The sequence below is a fragment of the Mus musculus genome, chromosome 14 (assembly GCF_000001635.26).
Source record: "Mus musculus strain C57BL/6J chromosome 14, GRCm38.p6 C57BL/6J".
Lineage (NCBI taxonomy): Eukaryota > Metazoa > Chordata > Mammalia > Rodentia > Muridae > Mus > Mus musculus.
In genome coordinates, this window is record NC_000080.6 from 59,395,188 (window position 1) to 59,413,997 (window position 18,810).

Consider the following 18,810-nt stretch of genomic DNA (forward strand, 5'->3'; position numbering starts at 1 on the left):
AATATTTTACTCACATATTAAAAAATTGTGAGTATAATTAAAATAAAAAATTGCACACCTTTAATCCCAGCACTCGGGAGACAGAGGCAGGCAGATTTCTGAGTTCGAGGCCAGCCTGGTCTACAAAGTGAGTTCCAAGACAGCCAGGGCTACACAGAGAGAAACCCTGTCTGGAAAAAAAACAACAAAAAAACCACACCCCACCCCAAAAAATTGTATGTGTCCTCACAAGTGCCTGGTGCCTATGGAGACCAGAATAAGCTATAGGATCTTTTGGAAGTGGTTGTGAGTCATTATGTGGGTCCTGGGAAGCCAACCAGAATTCTCCACTAGAGCAACTGGTGCTCTTAACTGCTGAGCCATCTTAGGCCCACTTTAAATTAAAACAAAACAACCATAGTTCTTTTGAGACAACCCCTCTCTGAGTTTGCAAATACAACGCCTGGGAAGTGGGATGGCGCCCTATCTCTTCAGCTCCTCACTTTACAGCCCCCAAATGTTCATATGAATATGTTCAGCTAAATGAACTAGCTGACCAGATTGCTAGTGGTTGCCGTTTATTTTGGACATTAGTACCGTTATTTGTGCCATCCTCTCTGCCTGAAACCATTTTTCACTTTTCCTCCCTATGGCTGACTCTGGACTTTAAAAAACAGAATGGGGCTAGAGAGACATATTAGTTGCTCTTCCTCTCGTGGACTCAGGTTTGGTTCCTAATACTCACGATGGGATGGCTTACAAACTCTTGTTACTATAGCTCCAGGGTCTCGGCACACTTTGGACACACACACACTACATCTGTACATACATGCCTGCATACATACATACATACATGCCAGGAACTAGAATGATGGCCCTGTAGACATGATGTCTTGTTGCTCTTGCAGATGACCCAAGCTTGGTTCCCAGTACCTATATGGTGACGTATAAATATTTCTAACTCTAGGTCCAGGAGGAATCCTTTGCCTTCTTCTTCTAAACACCAAATCATCAAGTACATGGGGGTTATACAAACATTTATGCAGGCAAGATAATCATACACAAAATAAACCTCAAGAATATACTAGTTGCAGGATGGCTATAGGCTGAAGAAAATCACTAGTCAATTGCAAATTTGGCTGAAACATCTCTACCAAGTGGGTGAAGTAATGGATCCCTGGGTTGTTTCAGGGATGGAAGGATGCTTTGCCTGAAAATAGTGACTTCCCTTGAGCAGTGATCACTGCTATCCCTGTTGCTTGAAAGGCCTTTAAAGGTTTGGCATTAGTGCCTTCCTATTGTGTCTGTATTTCCTGTTTTAACCTTTGGGCCGGGTTTCTACTGGAGAGACAAGAGGGGATGGCAGGTAATTATAGGTATTACAGCTAATCAACACCAGCTTTCCTGCTGTCCTCTGGGCTTTATTTTTCTTTCCTATCCCAGAGAGGACTTCCTGTGCATCTTGAGTTCATGATTTTCTAGGATGATTCTAGAAACCTGTGAACGACAAAGGTGACAAAAACCTGGATCACCATGCCCTCGGGATAACAGAAAATCTTCTTTAGGAGATTGTCACCATGGGTAGTCCTGAAACATCAGCCTAAACTCAGGCCTCTAGGAAACTAATGGCTGCTTGCAACCTGGTCTTCAGTATTCCTCAATTATCCCAAAGACTGGGCCCTCTTTTCCAGGTTTTCAACATTCCCACTAAAGTCTACCCTCCTTCACAACAGCATGTCCTCAGTATTTCTGCACTTTAAAGTGCAGAGCTCCCAGTAAAGCGAAGACCAAAGAGGATGGAACCAGCCAACCTAGAGGTTTCAGCTTCCTGAGGTCCCTAGTCCTACAGCTTTCTCAGATGCTGTAAGCCCATCTCAGCCCTCAGCAGTGCTCTGCAGTCTCCCCAGGGTGAAGTGGGGTGTGAGCTTCCTGCAAACCAAAACCCTAGTACTCACCAGTGAGGACTGGGTCAGGGGACAGTGGTGTCTCTTGGGTCATGACTCGGCACCTGCACTCCTCACAATTGCAATAGGGGAGTTTCTAGTTTCGTTTCTCTAAACCTGGGGGGTGATAACAAGAAGCATCCTGGGAGGAAGTACAAGATAGGTGTGGTTTCTTTGTCAATTTCAAACTCTGAACTCTAAAAAGTGGTCTAGTCTGACTCCTCTGCAGATGTGTTGAAAACCCAGGCCTAAAATAATGTAGGGGAGGAAATGGATTATAGGACTAACAGGGTGCAGTCACCATCCAGAGAACAAGGAAGAAAGCAGGAGCAGGGAGGCTTTCTGGCTGTTTCCCTGGCTCTCTAGACCTGCTGTGCAGTACAGTCCACAACCACCTGCCCCATGCTGCTGCTGCACACAGAGGCCTGCGCCTTCCTCCACAACGAGCAGTCAGGAAAATGCCACACAGGCCACTCTGATGGAGGCAAATATGGAGAAGGGTCCTATTCCCAGGTGTGTGACATCAACAACCACAATAGCCATCAATCAGCTGGAGAAAACCCACACCAGACACCCCAACCGTGCCTGTGCTTAACTTAAGGAACAATCGGTCTGTTCTTCTGAAACTTGTAGCACATTGTTTGGTCTATGTGGGAGTATCGTTAAAGGACAAAAAATTAATAGGTCTTAGACCCAGGTGCCAGTAAGGACTTTTTATTTAGCACCCGTGGGCTACAAAGCACACAGAAATGTAGATCTTTCAGTCCCAGTGACAAGTAGAAATATTCATGTAGGCACTAACATATAGGGAGTAGAATTCTAATAGTTCATTCTTTAGGGGGAAATCAAAGATATAGCCTAGAGGGAAGGCACTCTAAGAGGGCAAAGGGCAGCCTGTGCCTGGCAGAAGAAAGCTAACTAAACAGGGCACCATGGACAGCCTGGGCAAAATGAAAGGGCCTAGCAAAGGATGGCAAGGGCCTTGAGTAGGTCCTGGAGAAGGAACACACTATCAGGAAGAATAGAAGAGCAAGGCCTGTGCTTCTGAGGAAAGTCTCTAACTTCCAAGATAAAGACCAGGCAAGTGTTGGGGAACAGACACATGGGAGGACAGAGGCCTTGAAGGGAAATATCCCATGAATGCATGTGTGTGTGTGTATACACACATACTCATTAAAGTAGTATATGAAGCTTTTACTGCATGTTATTTTGTGTGCATTTTAGACACATGATGGTTAGAGTCACTTTAGGTCAAAGTAATTCTCTTCCATCATGTGGGCCCTAGGAACTGAAGTCGGGCTGTTGTGTTTGGCAGCATGTGTCTTTACCTGCTGAGCCATCTCTTTGGTCCATAAAGAGTATCTTCAAAGACAAACAACTATTAAGGCCACAGAACAAAACAGAATTCTTTAAAGGATTCTCCCCGGGCATGGTGGCACACACCTTTAACCCTAGAACCCGTGAGACAGAATCAGGCCGGTCTCTGTTAAGTCTGATGCCAGCCAGTCTCAAACAAACAAACAAAAGAATCCTCAAGGAAAAGACTACTCTTACAAACAAACAGCAGGGGCTGGAGAGATGGACCAGTGGGCAGATCACTAGCCGTAAAAGGACACAGGATAAAAGTTCACCACTCTCAGGACTGCATGAAGTCAGGGGTGGGATGCTCACCAGCAATCTCAGGACTCAGGGCACAGAGACAGGGGCACTCTTTGGCTTGCTGGCCATCCAATCTAGAGGAAATGACAAGCCAGATTCACTGCAGACTTTCTCAAGGGGACAAGATGGAGATTGATAAAGTATAATATCCAATGTCTATACCCATCCATATACACTAAAAGAAAAAAAAATATCAGAAAACTACAATGTAATTCATGAAGCCAGGTGCAGATTCTGCAGATTCACAGACCGAAGATGGAAGACACTTGGGATGTGAAAGTAGAGAATCCAAATTTGGACTTGCTCTTGGAGAAGTGCTTTCAGTTATTGCCTTAATGCAACATGGATATACTATTGACAATTCAGTGTTACTTCTGTGTTTGTCTAATTCACAGAGTAACAGTTCTCTAATTGGTTTCAAGGCCCGCTCAACAAGGACGTTATGCCTGGTCCTGGAAACCTAGCCAACTACTCCGGGATAGTGAAATCATGAATCATGGAGAACTGACAACTGCCGCCGTACTAATCCAGCATGATCCCTAACTACATTGTAAATACGCGTCCTTAGACCTATAGATGAGGATAGCTCTCACCCTTCACCAAGGAAACTTCTCTTTGCAAAACCAGATGGAGATCCTTATAGCAAATCACAATCAATATGCAGTTCCAGAGCCCAGCCCCAACTAAGGCATCATATAACACAACTGCTATGCCTGAGGATCATTGTAAAAGAAGCGAAAGACTACTGAGAAGTCTGCTGTGAGATTGTGTCTCCTGGAATTGACAGAGAGGCTACAGCCATGAAGTCTCACCAACATGGCTGCCTAAACTAACAGGCTGAACAAGGGACACCAAAGGACATGCTAACATGGGATGGGAAATGCCCAGAAGGCCTCAATCCTCCACAAAGAACTACAGATAACCAAGGAGTGCTGAAAGCAGAAGAAATAAGCCTTTCCCAGGGAAGAACACATCAATTGGTCATCCAATGGTGTACTGGTTGGTTTTATGTGTCAACTTGACACAGGCTGGAGTTATCACAAAGAAAGGAGTTTCAGTTGGGGAAAATGCCTCCACAAGAGATCCAGCTGTAGGGCATTTTCTCAATTAGTGATCAAGGGGGAGAGGCCCCTTGTGGGTGGGACCATCTCTGGGCTGGTAGTCTTGGGTTCTATAAGAGAGCAGGCTGAGCAAGCTAGGGGAAGCCAGCCAGTAAGGAACATCCCTCCATGGCCTCTGCATCAGCTCCTGCTTCCTGACCTGCTTGAGTTCCAGTCCTGCATCCTTTGGTGATGAACAGCAGTGTAAGCTAAATAAACCATTTCCTCCCCAACTTGCTTCTTGGTCATGATGTTTTGTCCAGGAATTGAAACCCTGACTAAGACAAATGGCAACCTTGAAAATTTGTACATATAAGTATCATTATACAAACTCAGCAGGATGTATAGAATATACATATTCTCAGTCGAGGACCATACATGGGAGGTGTTATTATAGAGAGAAAAGGGGGAATGTGATATAATTTTATTATAATCTAAAACACAGAAAGTTACAATTTAAGAAAATCAGAAAGTTATCTCATGGATTGTCACATAAGAAGGCATCAGCTAGAATCCAGGAGGTCTGAATTGAAGCAGTGTCTACTGGACATCATGGCTTCTCTATAGTCATGAGCAGTGGTGGCCCAGAAAGATCAAACTGGTCAACCTTCTAGCAATAGGAAGTAGATCTCATGAGCCCCAACCCAGAGGAGATACTGACAGTTGACTTTTGTGGGAAGGAGAATAAAGTTTCTTTAAGGGTGTGGCACCTGGTCCCCTCATATTCAGGAATAAAAAAGCAGCTTAAATAGGAGTTGGTGGGTTATTAAAAAAAGAAAAGAAAAAAGGAAACATGAACATGGTGCATGAATAAAGGAGAATAAGATCAAAATACATTGTTTGAAATTCTCTAAGAAAATAGAAATATTACATTAAGAAACCAGAAAGCCATTTTTAATTGTAATATTTTGATAAATAATTCCAAAGAGAAGAGAAACCCTTAAACTGTTTAAAGAAGATTTTCTTACATTGAAAGACAAAGATTTCAGACTGAAAGCTCACCAAGCGCCTAATAGAAGAGGAGAAACAGATGCTTTCTAGAGACTGCGCGAGCAGCAGGACAAAGCTAAGACAAATGAGGAGTGCTAACAAGGTCCATACCTTGCCAAATGGCTTTTTCACTCACAGCCATTGCCAAAACACCCAAAGAAAAACATTAATATCCTGAAGCAAATACCAATAAAGTCGAAAACAGGCATTTTCAAGCATATAGTCTCAAAGCATTTAGTTCTTAGTTTTTGTCTCCAAAGTTCTTGTTTCATCTACCTGTGGAGGAAAACAAACAAACAAACAAACAACAACAAGAACAACAACCAGGGAAAGGGGAAGTGTAGGCTACAAAATGGAGAGTGCTAGCCATGGATGGACAACAGGTAGTGCAGATCAGGATTTCTGGAGAGCTTGCTCCAAGGATGACCTTGATAGGACACCAGAAACAGGCTGCTTCACAACGGCCTTTCCCCTTTCAGACAAAACAGTCTACCCGAACAGCCAAGTCTCCTTGCTTCATTTTAGTGACTTCCCTGAGTCCTCGCATCACTACTGTGAGTATCTTGCCATACCTATCTGCAGCTCAAACTGTGGAGGCTGCTTTGAATGCAGTGCCTTTCAGGTTGTACGAGACGATTCTGACTAGCTTCAAGATTGCCTTTACTCCTAGGTCTCCTCTGTGTACAAAACATTAGCTTTCTTCCTTGCTCTTTTCTTCCTTCTTTCCTTTCTCTTCTTCCTTCCTTCCTCCCTCCCTCTCTTCCTCCTTTCCTGCCTCCCTCTCTTCCTCATGTACTCAGGTACTACAGGGAAACTGGAAAGTTTCTTGTTCACAGTGTGTTCAGAATGGCTCCTGCTGGGGTGGCTAATGAGACAATGAAGTAATGAATGAACTACTCTGGAGGGTGAAGCTGTTGCTTTGTGGTAGGGTGAGTACCTACACGAAGGAGGCCATGGGTTTACGTCCCAATAAAGATTACTTTCAATTACTGTGTATAAAGCAACTCCTACAGTGTCTAGACTCCAGCCCATCATTCATAGTTCTCAATAGTCAATGAATTGTCAGGAATTTAACATCAGGTTTGTAGGTTAAAGATATAAAAGTTGGTCCTTTGGAGCATAAATTATAAATAATAATCACAAAAACAAATTCTAGTATAATTTTATATTAATATATAAAATACAAAAGTTACAAATTATACAATGATATGTACATAAAATATATTATTTATATTCTACTCATGTAAAGTTAATTAACTGTAATAACACTGTGATACTTGATGAGTGCCCTTATTTTGCTTCTAACCTAAGATACAAAATTAGACATAAAACATCAATACCCTGAACAAAGGAAACAGAAGTATTAACCATAATCTCTTTGACAACTGATATTGTTATACATTGAGCAGCTCAGTTCACGGATGGATATCAGATATAAAGTTATATTAATTTTTTCCGACACTTATTAAACCCACATTGGCAGAGGATTTCCTTTGCAGGCGTGGCCCCAGCTTCATAACCATAATCCCACGTTAGTTCTGTCCTTGCTTTCACATACCTACAGAGTAGAAACAAAAAAGAATCGTAAATCATACTAAACTATTCCACAACAATTAACCTTGAATATTACAATTTTCATATTAACAAAGTCAGCCATCCTAAAGTCAATCTATTTTCTCTCCACACTGTCCACCATTCAAAATAATCTTTATTAAAAGTTAGTCATTTGATTTTTATTTCAAGTCTCCCAAAATCCTATGTAAGAAGGAATATCCATGTGGAACGGAGTTTTGCAAACATCAAGACTGTGGCACACAAGCAAATGGGGTAATTCTGACTTTAAAGAAGATACAGGGCATGAGCTAATTTCTTCTGTGGGACAGCTTTCTTTTTTTCTTTCTTTCTTTCCTTTTTTTCTTGGTTTTTCGAGACAGGGTTTCTCTGTGTAGCCCTGGCTGTCCTAAAACTCACTCTGTAGACCAGGCTGGCCTCAAACTCAGAAATCCACCTGCCTCTGCCTCCCAAGTGCTGGGATCTTTATAAAGGCGTGTACCACCACTGCCCGGTTTTTGTTTTTGTTTTTGTTTTTTTTCTTTTTCAGATTTATTTATTTTATTTACGTGAGTACACTGTAGCTGTCTTCAGACACACCAGAAGAGGGCATCAGATCCCATTACAGATGGTTGTGAGCCACCATGTGGTTGCTAGGAATTGAACTCAGGACCCTTGGAAGAGCGGTCAGTGCCCTTAACCACTGAGCCATCTCTCCAGCCCTGATAGCTTTCTTTTTCAATTGCTATTTTACTTTAGGATATAAATGGTTTCCTTTGGGTGTTTTAGCAATGACTTTGTGAATCAAAACCATCTGCTATCTTTTTCCTTAATATTTTTCTTCTTGTATTTTTCTCCCACATTTTTAAGAACCATAGAAATTGGTCACTTCTTATCCAGTATGGTTTTGCTTGTGATCATTTCTAACACCTCTCTGAATTTCAACTCATTGTTGCGTTGAGCTGTGAGCTGGTTATCCCATCTCTAAGAGACTTGAAAGTCAAGAGACAACTCTGTTCAGACCCAGGAGCAACCTGCAGTAAGTTGCTAAATAAAACGTGCTATTTGAACGGAGGTATATGTCTACCTTCTTTCTATGGATGCAACTATGAGCATGGTGTATGTAAAAACACTGTGGGCCTGAATGACATGGCACCTAGCTGTCCAAGACGTGTTCCCTGTGTAGGTACATGGTCAGCTCCACTGGTTTCCTCAGACCTTTCCACCTGGCTATGAATATCATGTGACAGAACAGGATCTCATAACATCGACCTCTTTCATAATAGTTGGTGCTTGCCCTTTCCTAGAAATTCAAGTGTAGTTGCCATATGTATTTGATGACCAGTGTCCTAAAACAAAGTCAATCACTTGTCATTTGTCTTAATGCATAATCTCCATAGCAATGTCTGGCATGCTGTCTCAAAGCACTGACTACACCTTAACTTTGCAATACTCGTCCACTCTTTCTGGCTGTGCTGGTGGTCAAAGCCACTGCTTTGTGTGTGTTGGGTGTTCTAATGTCCCTACCCTACAGCTACTTCACTTTTAACAGTGCTGTCCAACACATGTCCACACCTGTGTTTCTTTATAAATGTAACTCTCTTATATTTACTTACTAATACTTGTAAATAATTCTAAAGATTAGTAAAACCTTATGTGAGACTGGGAGTAAATCTGAAGTAGATAAAAAACATTATCCTAAATAAAAGTAAAGGTCTAGGTGTGGCTCAAGCCCAACACTTGGGAAGCAGAGGTGGGTTGATCTCTATGAGTTGCAAGCCAGCCAGAGCTACAAAGTGAGATCCTATCTCAAAAACAAACAACAACAACGAAATTAAAACCAAACCAAAACAAAAACTATATAATCAGAAAAGTAACAGGGGTCTATGCAGAGGGACCCACAGAGCAACTGAGAAGCAACTGAGAGAAATATGTGGGGGAAAACAGAGTGGATTACTTGACTGATGGTTGGGAGGGTACAGAAAAGCAAGTTAAAGAGCTAATCACTTAGCCACACCTGGTGGTACACACTAGTAATCCCAGCATTCAGGAGGTTAAGGGAGGAGGACTAAAAGTTCATGGCCAGCCTGGTGGTGGTAGCCCATGCTTTTAATCCCAGCACTTGGGAGGAAGAGACCGGAGGATCTGGGTTCAAGGGCAAGTCTACAAAGAAACCCTGTCTTGAAAACAGACTAACAAAAAGCAAATCAACAACAACAAAAAACGTTCTGGATTATGTATTGAGTATCAACTCTACAAAGAATAAACAGCAAAACCCTGTCACAAAAAACCCACAAAGCTAAATGACTCTCTCTGCTTTCTACAACATATATAATTAACTGGTGTAAAATTAAATGTTTATATTTAGAAGTCAAATTATAAGACTACATATGGAAAAGGTTATTTTTTTCAATTTTTTATTAGATATTTTCTTCATTTACATTTCAAATGCTATCCCGAAAGTCCTCTATACCCTACCCCCCAAAAGGTTATTTTTACGCATATTGTATGCTATATTGTTCATGAGTATGCACAATAAAAACTAACTCTGTAACCATCTTGTATCCTGGGTCCCAAAGAGACCAGTCTTCACAGGAGAGCACGTGGGCAGCAGTAGCAATATAGCTTCTGGGACAGGGTCCTTCTCCGGCCTTCATCTTTAGCCAGGAGGCAGAGCTGAGCTCCAGACCTCTGGGCACTTGCCTGCAGAGAGTGCTCTGACCACTGAGACTCAGAAGAAAGTTGGACTCCCAGGAGTGCTGACAGAGGCTAAGAGAATCACAGGAAGAACAAGCTCCAACCAGAGAGAACTATAACAGCTAACGCCAGAGATTACCAAATGGCGAAAGGCAAACGTAACAATCTTACTAACAGAAACCAAGACCACTCAGCATCACCAGAACCCAGCACCACAGCAAGTCCTGGATACCCCAACACCCCTGAAAAGATTCCGATTTAAAATCATATCTCATGATTCTGGTAGAGGGTTTTTTGTTTTGTTTTGTTTTTTGTTTGTTTGGTTGGTTTTGGTTTCGTTTTGTTTTGTTTTCCAGACAGGGTTTCTCTGTGTAGCCCTGGCTGTCCTGGAACTCACACTGTAGACCAGGCTGGCCTCGAACTCAGAAATCCGCCTGCCTCTGCCTCTCAAGTGCTGGGATTAAAGGCATGTGTCACCACCGCCTGGTGAGGATTTTAAGAAAGACATTAATAACTCAAAGAAATACAAGAGAACACGGCTAAACAGGTAGAAGGCCTTAAAGAGGAAGAACAAAAATCCCTAAAGAATTACAGGAAAATGCTAAACAGGTAAAAGTCCTTAAAGAAGAAACACAAAAATCCCTTAAAGAATTACAGGAAAACACAACCAAACAGGTGATGAAATTGAACAAAACTATTCAAGGTCTAAAAATGGAAGTAGAACCAATAAAGAAAACCCAAAGGGAGATAACTCTGGAGACAGAAACCCTAGGAAAGAAATCAGGAGCCATAGATGTGAGCATCACCAACAGAATACAAGAGATAGAAGAGAAAATCTCAGATGCAGAGGATTCTGAGATGGCTGAGAAACACCTGAAACAATGCTCAACATCCTTAATCATCAGGGAAATGCAAATCAAAACAACCCTGAGATTCCACCTCATACCAGTCAGAATGGCTAAGATAAAAAATTCAGGTGACAGCAGATGCTGGTGAGGATGTGGAGAAAGAAGAACACTCCTCCATTGTTCGTGGGATTGCAAGCTGGTACAACAACTCTGGAAATCAGTCTGGCGGTTCCTCAGAAAATTGGACATAGTACTACCGGAAGATCCCGCAATACCTCTCCTGGGCATATACCCAGAAGATGTTCCAACTTGTAATAAGGACACATGCTCCACTATGTTCATAGCAGCCTCATTTATAATAGCCAGAAGCTGGGAAGAACTCAGATGTCCGTCAACAGAGGAATTAATACAGAAAATGTGGTACATTTACACAATGGAGTACTACTCAGCAATTAAAAACAATGAATTTATGAAATTCTTAGGCAAATGGATGGAAATGTAAATGAAGAAAATATCTAAAAAAAAAGTATTAATTCCAACCCTTTAAATTTTTACTGACTAGTTAACAATTTAGGTAAACTGACTATTTTATGATACCAGATGTTTGGGGTTATGTTGCATCTTTTCATATTTACTATCTTAAAAGCTACAGCTACAGAATTAAATTGTATAAGCAAAATAAATCACAAACCTGTTGGTGAAGAAGGCCACCAATGGGAAATTCCTGTCATGTGTTTCTACAAAAACATTCTGCACCCAGAGATTTGGACAGCAACTATGCTGTTAAACAAAACAAAACAAAAACCAGAGGTTAGACATAGCATCCTTGTTTCTTACACATCTCACTGATTTTGTCCTTCTCAGTTTAAGTAATATGCAATCTCCCACAGTTCTTAGCCATGTAGTTAATAGCAAGAACCAATTTAGTATAGCCATTCAGACATGCTGACAGAATGTCAACATAGAACTCCCAAATGGGGATTGCTATTTATTATGAACACATTTATCTCCTGACTCATCAACACTATATTTAAAATGTTGTGTATAGGACCATCTGCGCAGATATTTATGTGTAAGATTGTTGATAAATATTGTTTTTTAACCAGGACACATTTGGAAGTAAACTTAATACCTGCCTATTGGGAACTAGCTAAAAAATGACAAAATGGAATTCTATGCAGCGTAAAGGGAGACACATGCTAACAAGAAGAATCAGGCCCAGTGAGATGGCTCAGTGGGGAAAGCCATTTACCAACCAGCTGGATAATCTGAGTCGGAACTTACATGGCAAAAAGGGGAGAACCAAATCTCCAAGTTATTCCCTAGCTTCCACACATGCATGTGTGTATCCCCTCCCCCACATACAACATATATGAGTATAAAATAGGAGAGGACCAGGAACTCCCGTGTACTGATACAGAATAAACTTCAGGATAGTATTGTAAGTTTAAATATAAGAGAAAGCTCAGTCAACAAAGTACTTGTTATGCAAGCATGGAGCCCTGAGCTCCATCTCCAGACCCCTTGTGAAACATCCAGGTGTGGTGGCTCATGCTCATATGCGGACCAGAGCAGTAGAGGCAGGATGATCCTTGGGGCTTGCTGGCCGACAGCCCAGACTGATTAGTGAAATACAGGCCAATGGATCGCCTTGTTTTAAAAAACCAAAGGGGATAGCACTAAAGCAACAATGCCCATGATTGACCCCAGGCTCCCAAACACATGTGCAGGTAGGTCGCTACCATGCACTCAAAGTGAATAAGCTATATAAAAGAGAACCAACACCATAAATGTATTTGCAAAGCTAAAAAAAAAAAAAAAAAAAAAGAAAGAAAGAAAGAAAGAAAGAAGGAAAAAGAAAAAAAAAAAGAGCAAGAATAAACAAGAGCTATAAAATGGGGTCAGGGAAATTGATAGCATAATACTTTTCAAGAGAAGGCTTTAACTGGGCAGTAAGTTCCAGGACAGCCAGGGCTACACAGAAAAGACACTGTCTCAAAAATGTAAAATAAATAAATAAATACATATAATAAATAAATAAATCTTAAAAAAAAAAGAAGTTGATTTCTCTCAAGACAGCCACATAACCTTTTTCCAAGGCTCATAACATAATGGTACTCTCAATGCCTCCATTCCAGTATTCTTAGCTGCCCACTGTTTTCTCAAATACTGATCTTTATTACCATCATAAGACTCACAGGGCCACCAAACCTCTACAATATCCTCGTACATGGACATCATTTAGCATCATGATGATTATTTCCTATTCAATTTTTTGCAACTTATACAGTTGTTTGGAAACCGTGTGTATTTTATGCACACATGTACTTCCACAGTAAGTCAAATGTCAAGACAGATGTCTAGATTGCTCTTCACCTTAGTTTTTCATACTTTAGAACCCTATTTTTTGAGACAAGGTCTCATTGAACCTGGACTTGACGATTGGCTAGGCAAGCCAGTAAGCCCCAGCATCTTCCTATCTTTCCCCAGCACTAGGATTACAAGTATGTGTGTCATGATGCCTGGGGTGTGAGTGTGTGTGCATATGTGTGTCTGTATAAGACATACTGTGTGTGGTATTGTGTGTACGCACATGTCTGTGTATGTGCATGAGGAAGCCAGAGGAGAATCTTGGGTACACAGCTCATGTTTTACCATCATCCCTTGAGACAGTATCTCTCGCTGAAACTGGACCTAACCAGCCTTCTGTCTCCACTCATAAGAGTTCTAGGGTTATAGGCATGCATACAGCCACACTCGTTTTAAATGTGGGTGCGGGCATCCAGATTCAGGTCCTCATGTTAGCTTGGCAAACACTTTATTGAGTCATCCACCAGCCCTGTAAACTTCTTGATGTACTGACATTCTTTGGTTTAATGGTTTGTTTTGTTTTGTTTTGTTTTGTGTTTTAAAGACAGGGTCTCACAATGTAGCCCAGGCTGGTCTAAGACTCAGAAAACTCACCTGCCTCAGCCTGAGAAGTGCTGGCATTACAGGCATGAGTCACCATGCCCAACATTTCTTAAGTTTTCTAATGCAAATGTTTACTATATGGTAAGCACTTCCAAACAATTTATATTAAATTAGTATGATCCTCAAAAAAACCCAAATTGTTACTCCCATATTAGCAGCAGGAATTAAACATCAGGAAACAACACACATGTCCTGATAAACTTTAAAGAAATGAGTGCTTAAAAATAGTAATCTCAACCCTGATACTCACATTGAGGAAACGGCCCACATTTCCTTCTTTTGAAGCATCCAATAGAAACAGACTCTCCTTACTGAGCTGCATCAGGGAAGCAGATGGAATCTTTGTCCTCTCACTTGGCAGCTCCTCATCACACAAGGCCTGCTGGCTTTGAGAGGCTGCAGGCTCTTCCTCTTGGGACTTCTTTCCTGGGACTTCAAGCACCTGTTTAGTGTCCTTACGATCCACTATGGTTGCGTGCTTACACCTGTATGCTGGGGCAGAGTCTTCTCTACTTGCAGTTATATCTATCACGTCTGATTCAGTCAGCTGTGTGTCTTCAGAATCTCCAGCTGGGTTTGAACTTAAGTCCTCTAGTAGACATTGTTAGGAAGGAATTGTCAGGACATATAATTGGCTAAGTAACAGTGCTAAGATTAAGTGAGATGACAGTTGCTTTAATTAGCAGTAATCTTTACCAAATGTTAAGGTAGGCAGTATTACTTGAATTGTATAAATGAAAACATTGATTCTGGAGGACTTAGATTTACCTGACTCATACAGAGAACTGCTGCACACACATATGTGCCCAGCTTCGAACGCCTGTCTTCTTTCTGTGATATCACCTCTTTTAATCACTCTATATGTTGCTTTCTCATTAATGTATTTAATAGCAAATCCAAAAACAGTGACTTACTTTTCATCAATTCTGGAATCTCCATTTAAGTATATTCTAGACATATGTAACAAAGAGAGTGGCTAGGCCTTTAACATGTCACAGTCCTAAGAAAACTGTCAGGAGTTATTTTTTTCCCTAAACCCCAGCAAAAACAACTGCATTTCCAAGGGCTTGTACATATTAGTGTTTGCAGCCTTTACTAAATGACCAGTCAAAAATTGTACTTTTAGAAACCAATAAAGGTGATGAGCTGTTTAGTCAAGTTTTGCATCCATAATGGAATTAACTGTTTGTAAACATACAAGGTGTGAATTAATATCAGAGAATAAATTCGTGTGCTTAAAAGAAAAAAAAAAACCAACAACCCACTTATGCAATATAATCCAGTGCCCCTCACCCCCAATTATACTTCAGTTAAAAGTTGATCTCAGGCAGACAATACGATACAATGGGTAAAAGTGCTTGCTGCCAAGCCTGAAGTTCTGAGTTCAATCCCTGGCACCCCATATGGTGGAAGGAAAGAACAGATTCCCAAAAGCTGTTCTCTCATCCTTAGCATGCCATGCCATATATACGTGAACATTCTTTCCTTCAAATAACCAGGTCATTTTTTTTTTTTAAAGAGGGGGAAGCAAGCTGGGCGGTGGTGGCACAAACCTTTAATCCCGACACTCGGGAGGCAGAGGCAGGTGGATTTCTGAGTTCAAGGCCAGCCTGGTCTACAGAGTGAGTTCCAGGGCTACACAGAGAAACCCTGTATTGAAAAACAAAACAAAAACAAACAAACAAAAAAAAACCCAAAAAAATTAATGTCAAAGAAGCTAGGAGCAGAACAGTGGATACTATGAGGAAGAGGGAGCAAAATGAGGTTGTTCATAAGTGTATGGGTACATTTGGATGGATAGGAGGTGTAACTTCTAATGTCCCAGACAGCACAGTAAGATAGCAGTGGTTGCAATAATTAATGGCATATTTCCAAATAGCCAATAGGGAAGAAATGACAAATCCCAGAGGTGAATGGTCATTATACAGTGTATACTGAATGCCACACTATACGAATAAATATATGGAACTGTTAGTTAAAAATATTTTAGAAAGAAATTATATCTCTAAATATAAAAGCCTAAAAATAAAGGCTTCTGGCTTAATCATTATCATACGGACACTGATCCTATAGTATCTGTACTTCAGTCAAAGATTTCTGATACTCTTTTCTGGTTATATGATGTTGTTATTTGGACTGCCTGCTACATATACTTAGCAAATGATGCAAATAGTGAAAGAGCCAAAGCAAGCATACTCATATGGCTATGTGTATTAAGGGTAAAAGAACTATTATTAGAATGCTCTTTCTCAATAGAACTGTCCCAGCAAGGAGCAGCCATACCTCCACCAATCTATCCTTCAACACTAGTTAGGGAGTCTGCGTTGTAGATTAAAGATATGAAATGGGAGAAGAGGCTGCAGTGGCTGGCCTGTTCTCTGAAAGGACATCTGTCACCCATCTCTCTCTACTGAGAGATCCACTGAAATACAAAAGTTCATAAACCCAGGTCTGCCAAACTCTGAAAGACATATTCTGTGGAGGGAGATTTTATACCTCGCTAGCATTACACTGAGCATCCTATACAGCACTGTGGGCTGAACTGCTAGAGTGATGTTTCTTTAAAGAGTCCAAAAGGAAGATTTGAAATGTGATGCTTGGGATAAAAGGAAGATTTGAAATGTGATGCTTGGGATAAAAGGAAGATTTGAAATGTGATGCTAGGGATAGTACTTCCAAAGCCATGGACGCCGCCTGTGGACCATGCAGTCAGAGCCATCCATTCAACCCCTCTTCCATGCAGTAGTCACTGCTGAAATCAGACCAGAAGTCTGCAAACTCCTGTAAATTTAGCAGTTATATGGTCTCTGTTGTGAGTATTCAATTACACTGATGTAGAGGGAAAATAGAAACCTGTAAATCAATGTCTACAGCTTATAGTCCACTAATACCTTATTTATGGACACTCCTGAGTTCACCTAATTCTCAAGTGTCATGAAATATTATACACTGTCTGATTTTTTTCTTAACTATTTAAAAACATAAAAAGTATTCTTTCATCAATCACAATTAACATTTGGCAGGCCAGATTTAGAGTACAGTTTACCAATGTCCACTTGATAAACCCATCAATTTGTTAGGAAGTCTATGGAAAGGAGCTGTAGATTTAAATAAAGGAACAAAAGGGCAGGGAGGTAGGAAAACATAAAGAAATGAAGCCTACCGTGAGCTCTCCTAGCTTCAGAGTTCACGTGTTCTTGAGCTGGTTTAAATCCATTCTTATCTTCTGGGGCGGCAGAATCTGAGCAAACAAATCCCTTCAAAGAAAATAAGAAAGGCAGCTGTGCTTTCTAAGCCAGGAAAAAGGATTAGCAGCTGGGCCTCTTCACCAAGTATCACTCTTTATAGGTCACATATGGTTGGTTAGATCTGAAACGCTGCAAAGCTGGCATTATAAGGAGCCCTGGCATTAGTGGGGCCAACACAGCAACCATTCTAAACTGTCTATTCCTAGGCACATTAGTAAGCTACAACTACAAAATTGTCAAGCTATTATTTGGGCTAAAAACATAATAAATTTATATCTCAGACTTTTCCATATAGCCTGTATGTTCAAAACAACAAAATAGATCCTACATAGTATTACGTAGCATAAATATTTTAGTAAAGGCTAGAAAGGTAAGACAATGGTTGATTTCCCTGGAGAGGCATCTCTCTTGGTTTTCAAGATAGTGTCTTGCTATGTACCCCAAGCTGACTTCAAACTCATGATGCTCCTGAACTGCCCCTCCCCCACCAGGTGCTGACACTGCAAGTGAGCTCAGTCTCATTTTGTGATTTTTACCATGTTTTTCTCACTGTAATGAAAAACAGTTGTCTTGGATTTAGTTCTTCTAATGACTGAATGATGCTGAGTTCTTGAAATATTTCTATGGTTCATTTCCCTGAAAAGGAAAAGAAAAGTTATTCTGTATATCACCAAAAGCTCATTTTATTAGAGCTTAAGTATAGGTAATATCATTACTTCATAAACTTCCATTATTGTTAGAAATTAATCTAGGGACTGGAGAAATGGCTCAGCAGTTCAGAGTACTAGCTGCTCTTCCAGAAGACATGGTTTAATTCCCAGCACCCACAGGGCAGCTCATAATCATTTATAACTCCAGTTCCAGGGGATCCAAAACCCACTTCTGGCCCCTGAGGTCACCAGGCACACAAGTGGTACAGGCACATAAATTTAAAATTAAAATATTAAAGAAATGAATCTATATAATATCTATGCTACTTAATGGAGGAAGAAAAAGATAATCATTAGATATAATTTTAAAATGTGTTTTTAAACAATTAAGGGACCCTAATAAAGGGCTTCAAATAGAATGGTGATACAGATAATTAAAAGTATAGCCTTCATAAAGAATCGCATGAAAGTTATCCACAGTGAACTCAGAAATGAGGTACAGAAGGAAATGCGCTGGCTAGTTATTAAGGTAAGAATGCTGGATTTCTACAAGTGTTAAACTTAAATTGTGGGGCAAGATGATGTTTAGGGGAGGGGTGGTGGGAAGAGAGAAAGACACAGAGGGACAACCCCACAATTCTGAGTTTTTACTCACACAGCGGGCTCTTTGAGATCACCACTAAGCTTGGGAGGGCAGTCCTCAGCCTTAGGACTGTCACAGTGTGCGTCACAATCTGAACACACAACTTCTAGTTTCCTCTTTTTGGAAAATGAATTTTTCACAATGTGCTGTTGCTCTCTTCCATTTTCACCTATATTAGTTTTCTCAGGAGTGGCTCTGCGCAGTAACCTTCCTGAAATAAAACAGATAGTGTTCAAAACAGGAAGCTACCAACAAGTAGGCATCTGTCTTCTCTGGGCCAGGAGCGCCCTGTTTCTAGAGAGACGAACCCACCCTAAAAATTCTAGAATACATCAAAGAAAACCATTCCAAGATACTAAAAGAAGACAAATGGGCGGCCGTCTTATGTTCATAATAAATATGAGCTATATGAAAGAAGCACCAGTCCATTTTGGTATTTTACAAAGATCCACAGTAATGTAAAATCAAAAAAGCACTCAAGACAAGACTTGTTTTTTTAAGTTTAAAATTTTAAACTCTTCTAAAAAAT

The 18,810-nt window shown here is 40.7% G+C and overlaps 2 protein-coding genes across 4 annotated transcripts in view; both read right to left on the minus strand.

Annotated features, from left to right (window-relative positions):
• Nucleotides 1–18,810, minus strand: part of Gm45935 (predicted gene, 45935) — a 60,048-nt gene that overhangs the window by 14,355 nt on the left and 26,883 nt on the right. The window contains exons 9-14 of the mRNA NM_001320725.1: nucleotides 18,294–18,492; nucleotides 17,525–17,624; nucleotides 16,904–16,997; nucleotides 13,991–14,331; nucleotides 11,459–11,547; nucleotides 7,147–7,229 (exon numbers count right to left, since the gene is read on the minus strand). Coding sequence (NP_001307654.1) covers nucleotides 7,147–7,229; nucleotides 11,459–11,547; nucleotides 13,991–14,331; nucleotides 16,904–16,997; nucleotides 17,525–17,624; nucleotides 18,294–18,492 — 906 coding nt within the window. The remainder of the gene's footprint in view (nucleotides 1–7,146; nucleotides 7,230–11,458; nucleotides 11,548–13,990; nucleotides 14,332–16,903; nucleotides 16,998–17,524; nucleotides 17,625–18,293; nucleotides 18,493–18,810) is intronic.
• Nucleotides 6,822–18,810, minus strand: part of Setdb2 (SET domain, bifurcated 2) — a 38,872-nt gene continuing 26,883 nt past the window's right edge. For 2 of the 3 annotated variants that reach the window (NM_001320721.1, NM_001320720.1), the window contains 6 exons: nucleotides 18,294–18,492; nucleotides 17,525–17,624; nucleotides 16,904–16,997; nucleotides 13,991–14,331; nucleotides 11,459–11,547; nucleotides 6,822–7,229 (listed from right to left, as the gene is read on the minus strand). In NM_001320721.1, the coding sequence (NP_001307650.1) occupies nucleotides 7,112–7,229; nucleotides 11,459–11,547; nucleotides 13,991–14,331; nucleotides 16,904–16,997; nucleotides 17,525–17,624; nucleotides 18,294–18,492 (941 nt within the window). In that variant the 3' untranslated portion in view covers nucleotides 6,822–7,111. The remainder of the gene's footprint in view (nucleotides 7,230–11,458; nucleotides 11,548–13,990; nucleotides 14,332–16,903; nucleotides 16,998–17,524; nucleotides 17,625–18,293; nucleotides 18,493–18,810) is intronic. The other variant, NR_135463.1, reaches the window with a different exon arrangement.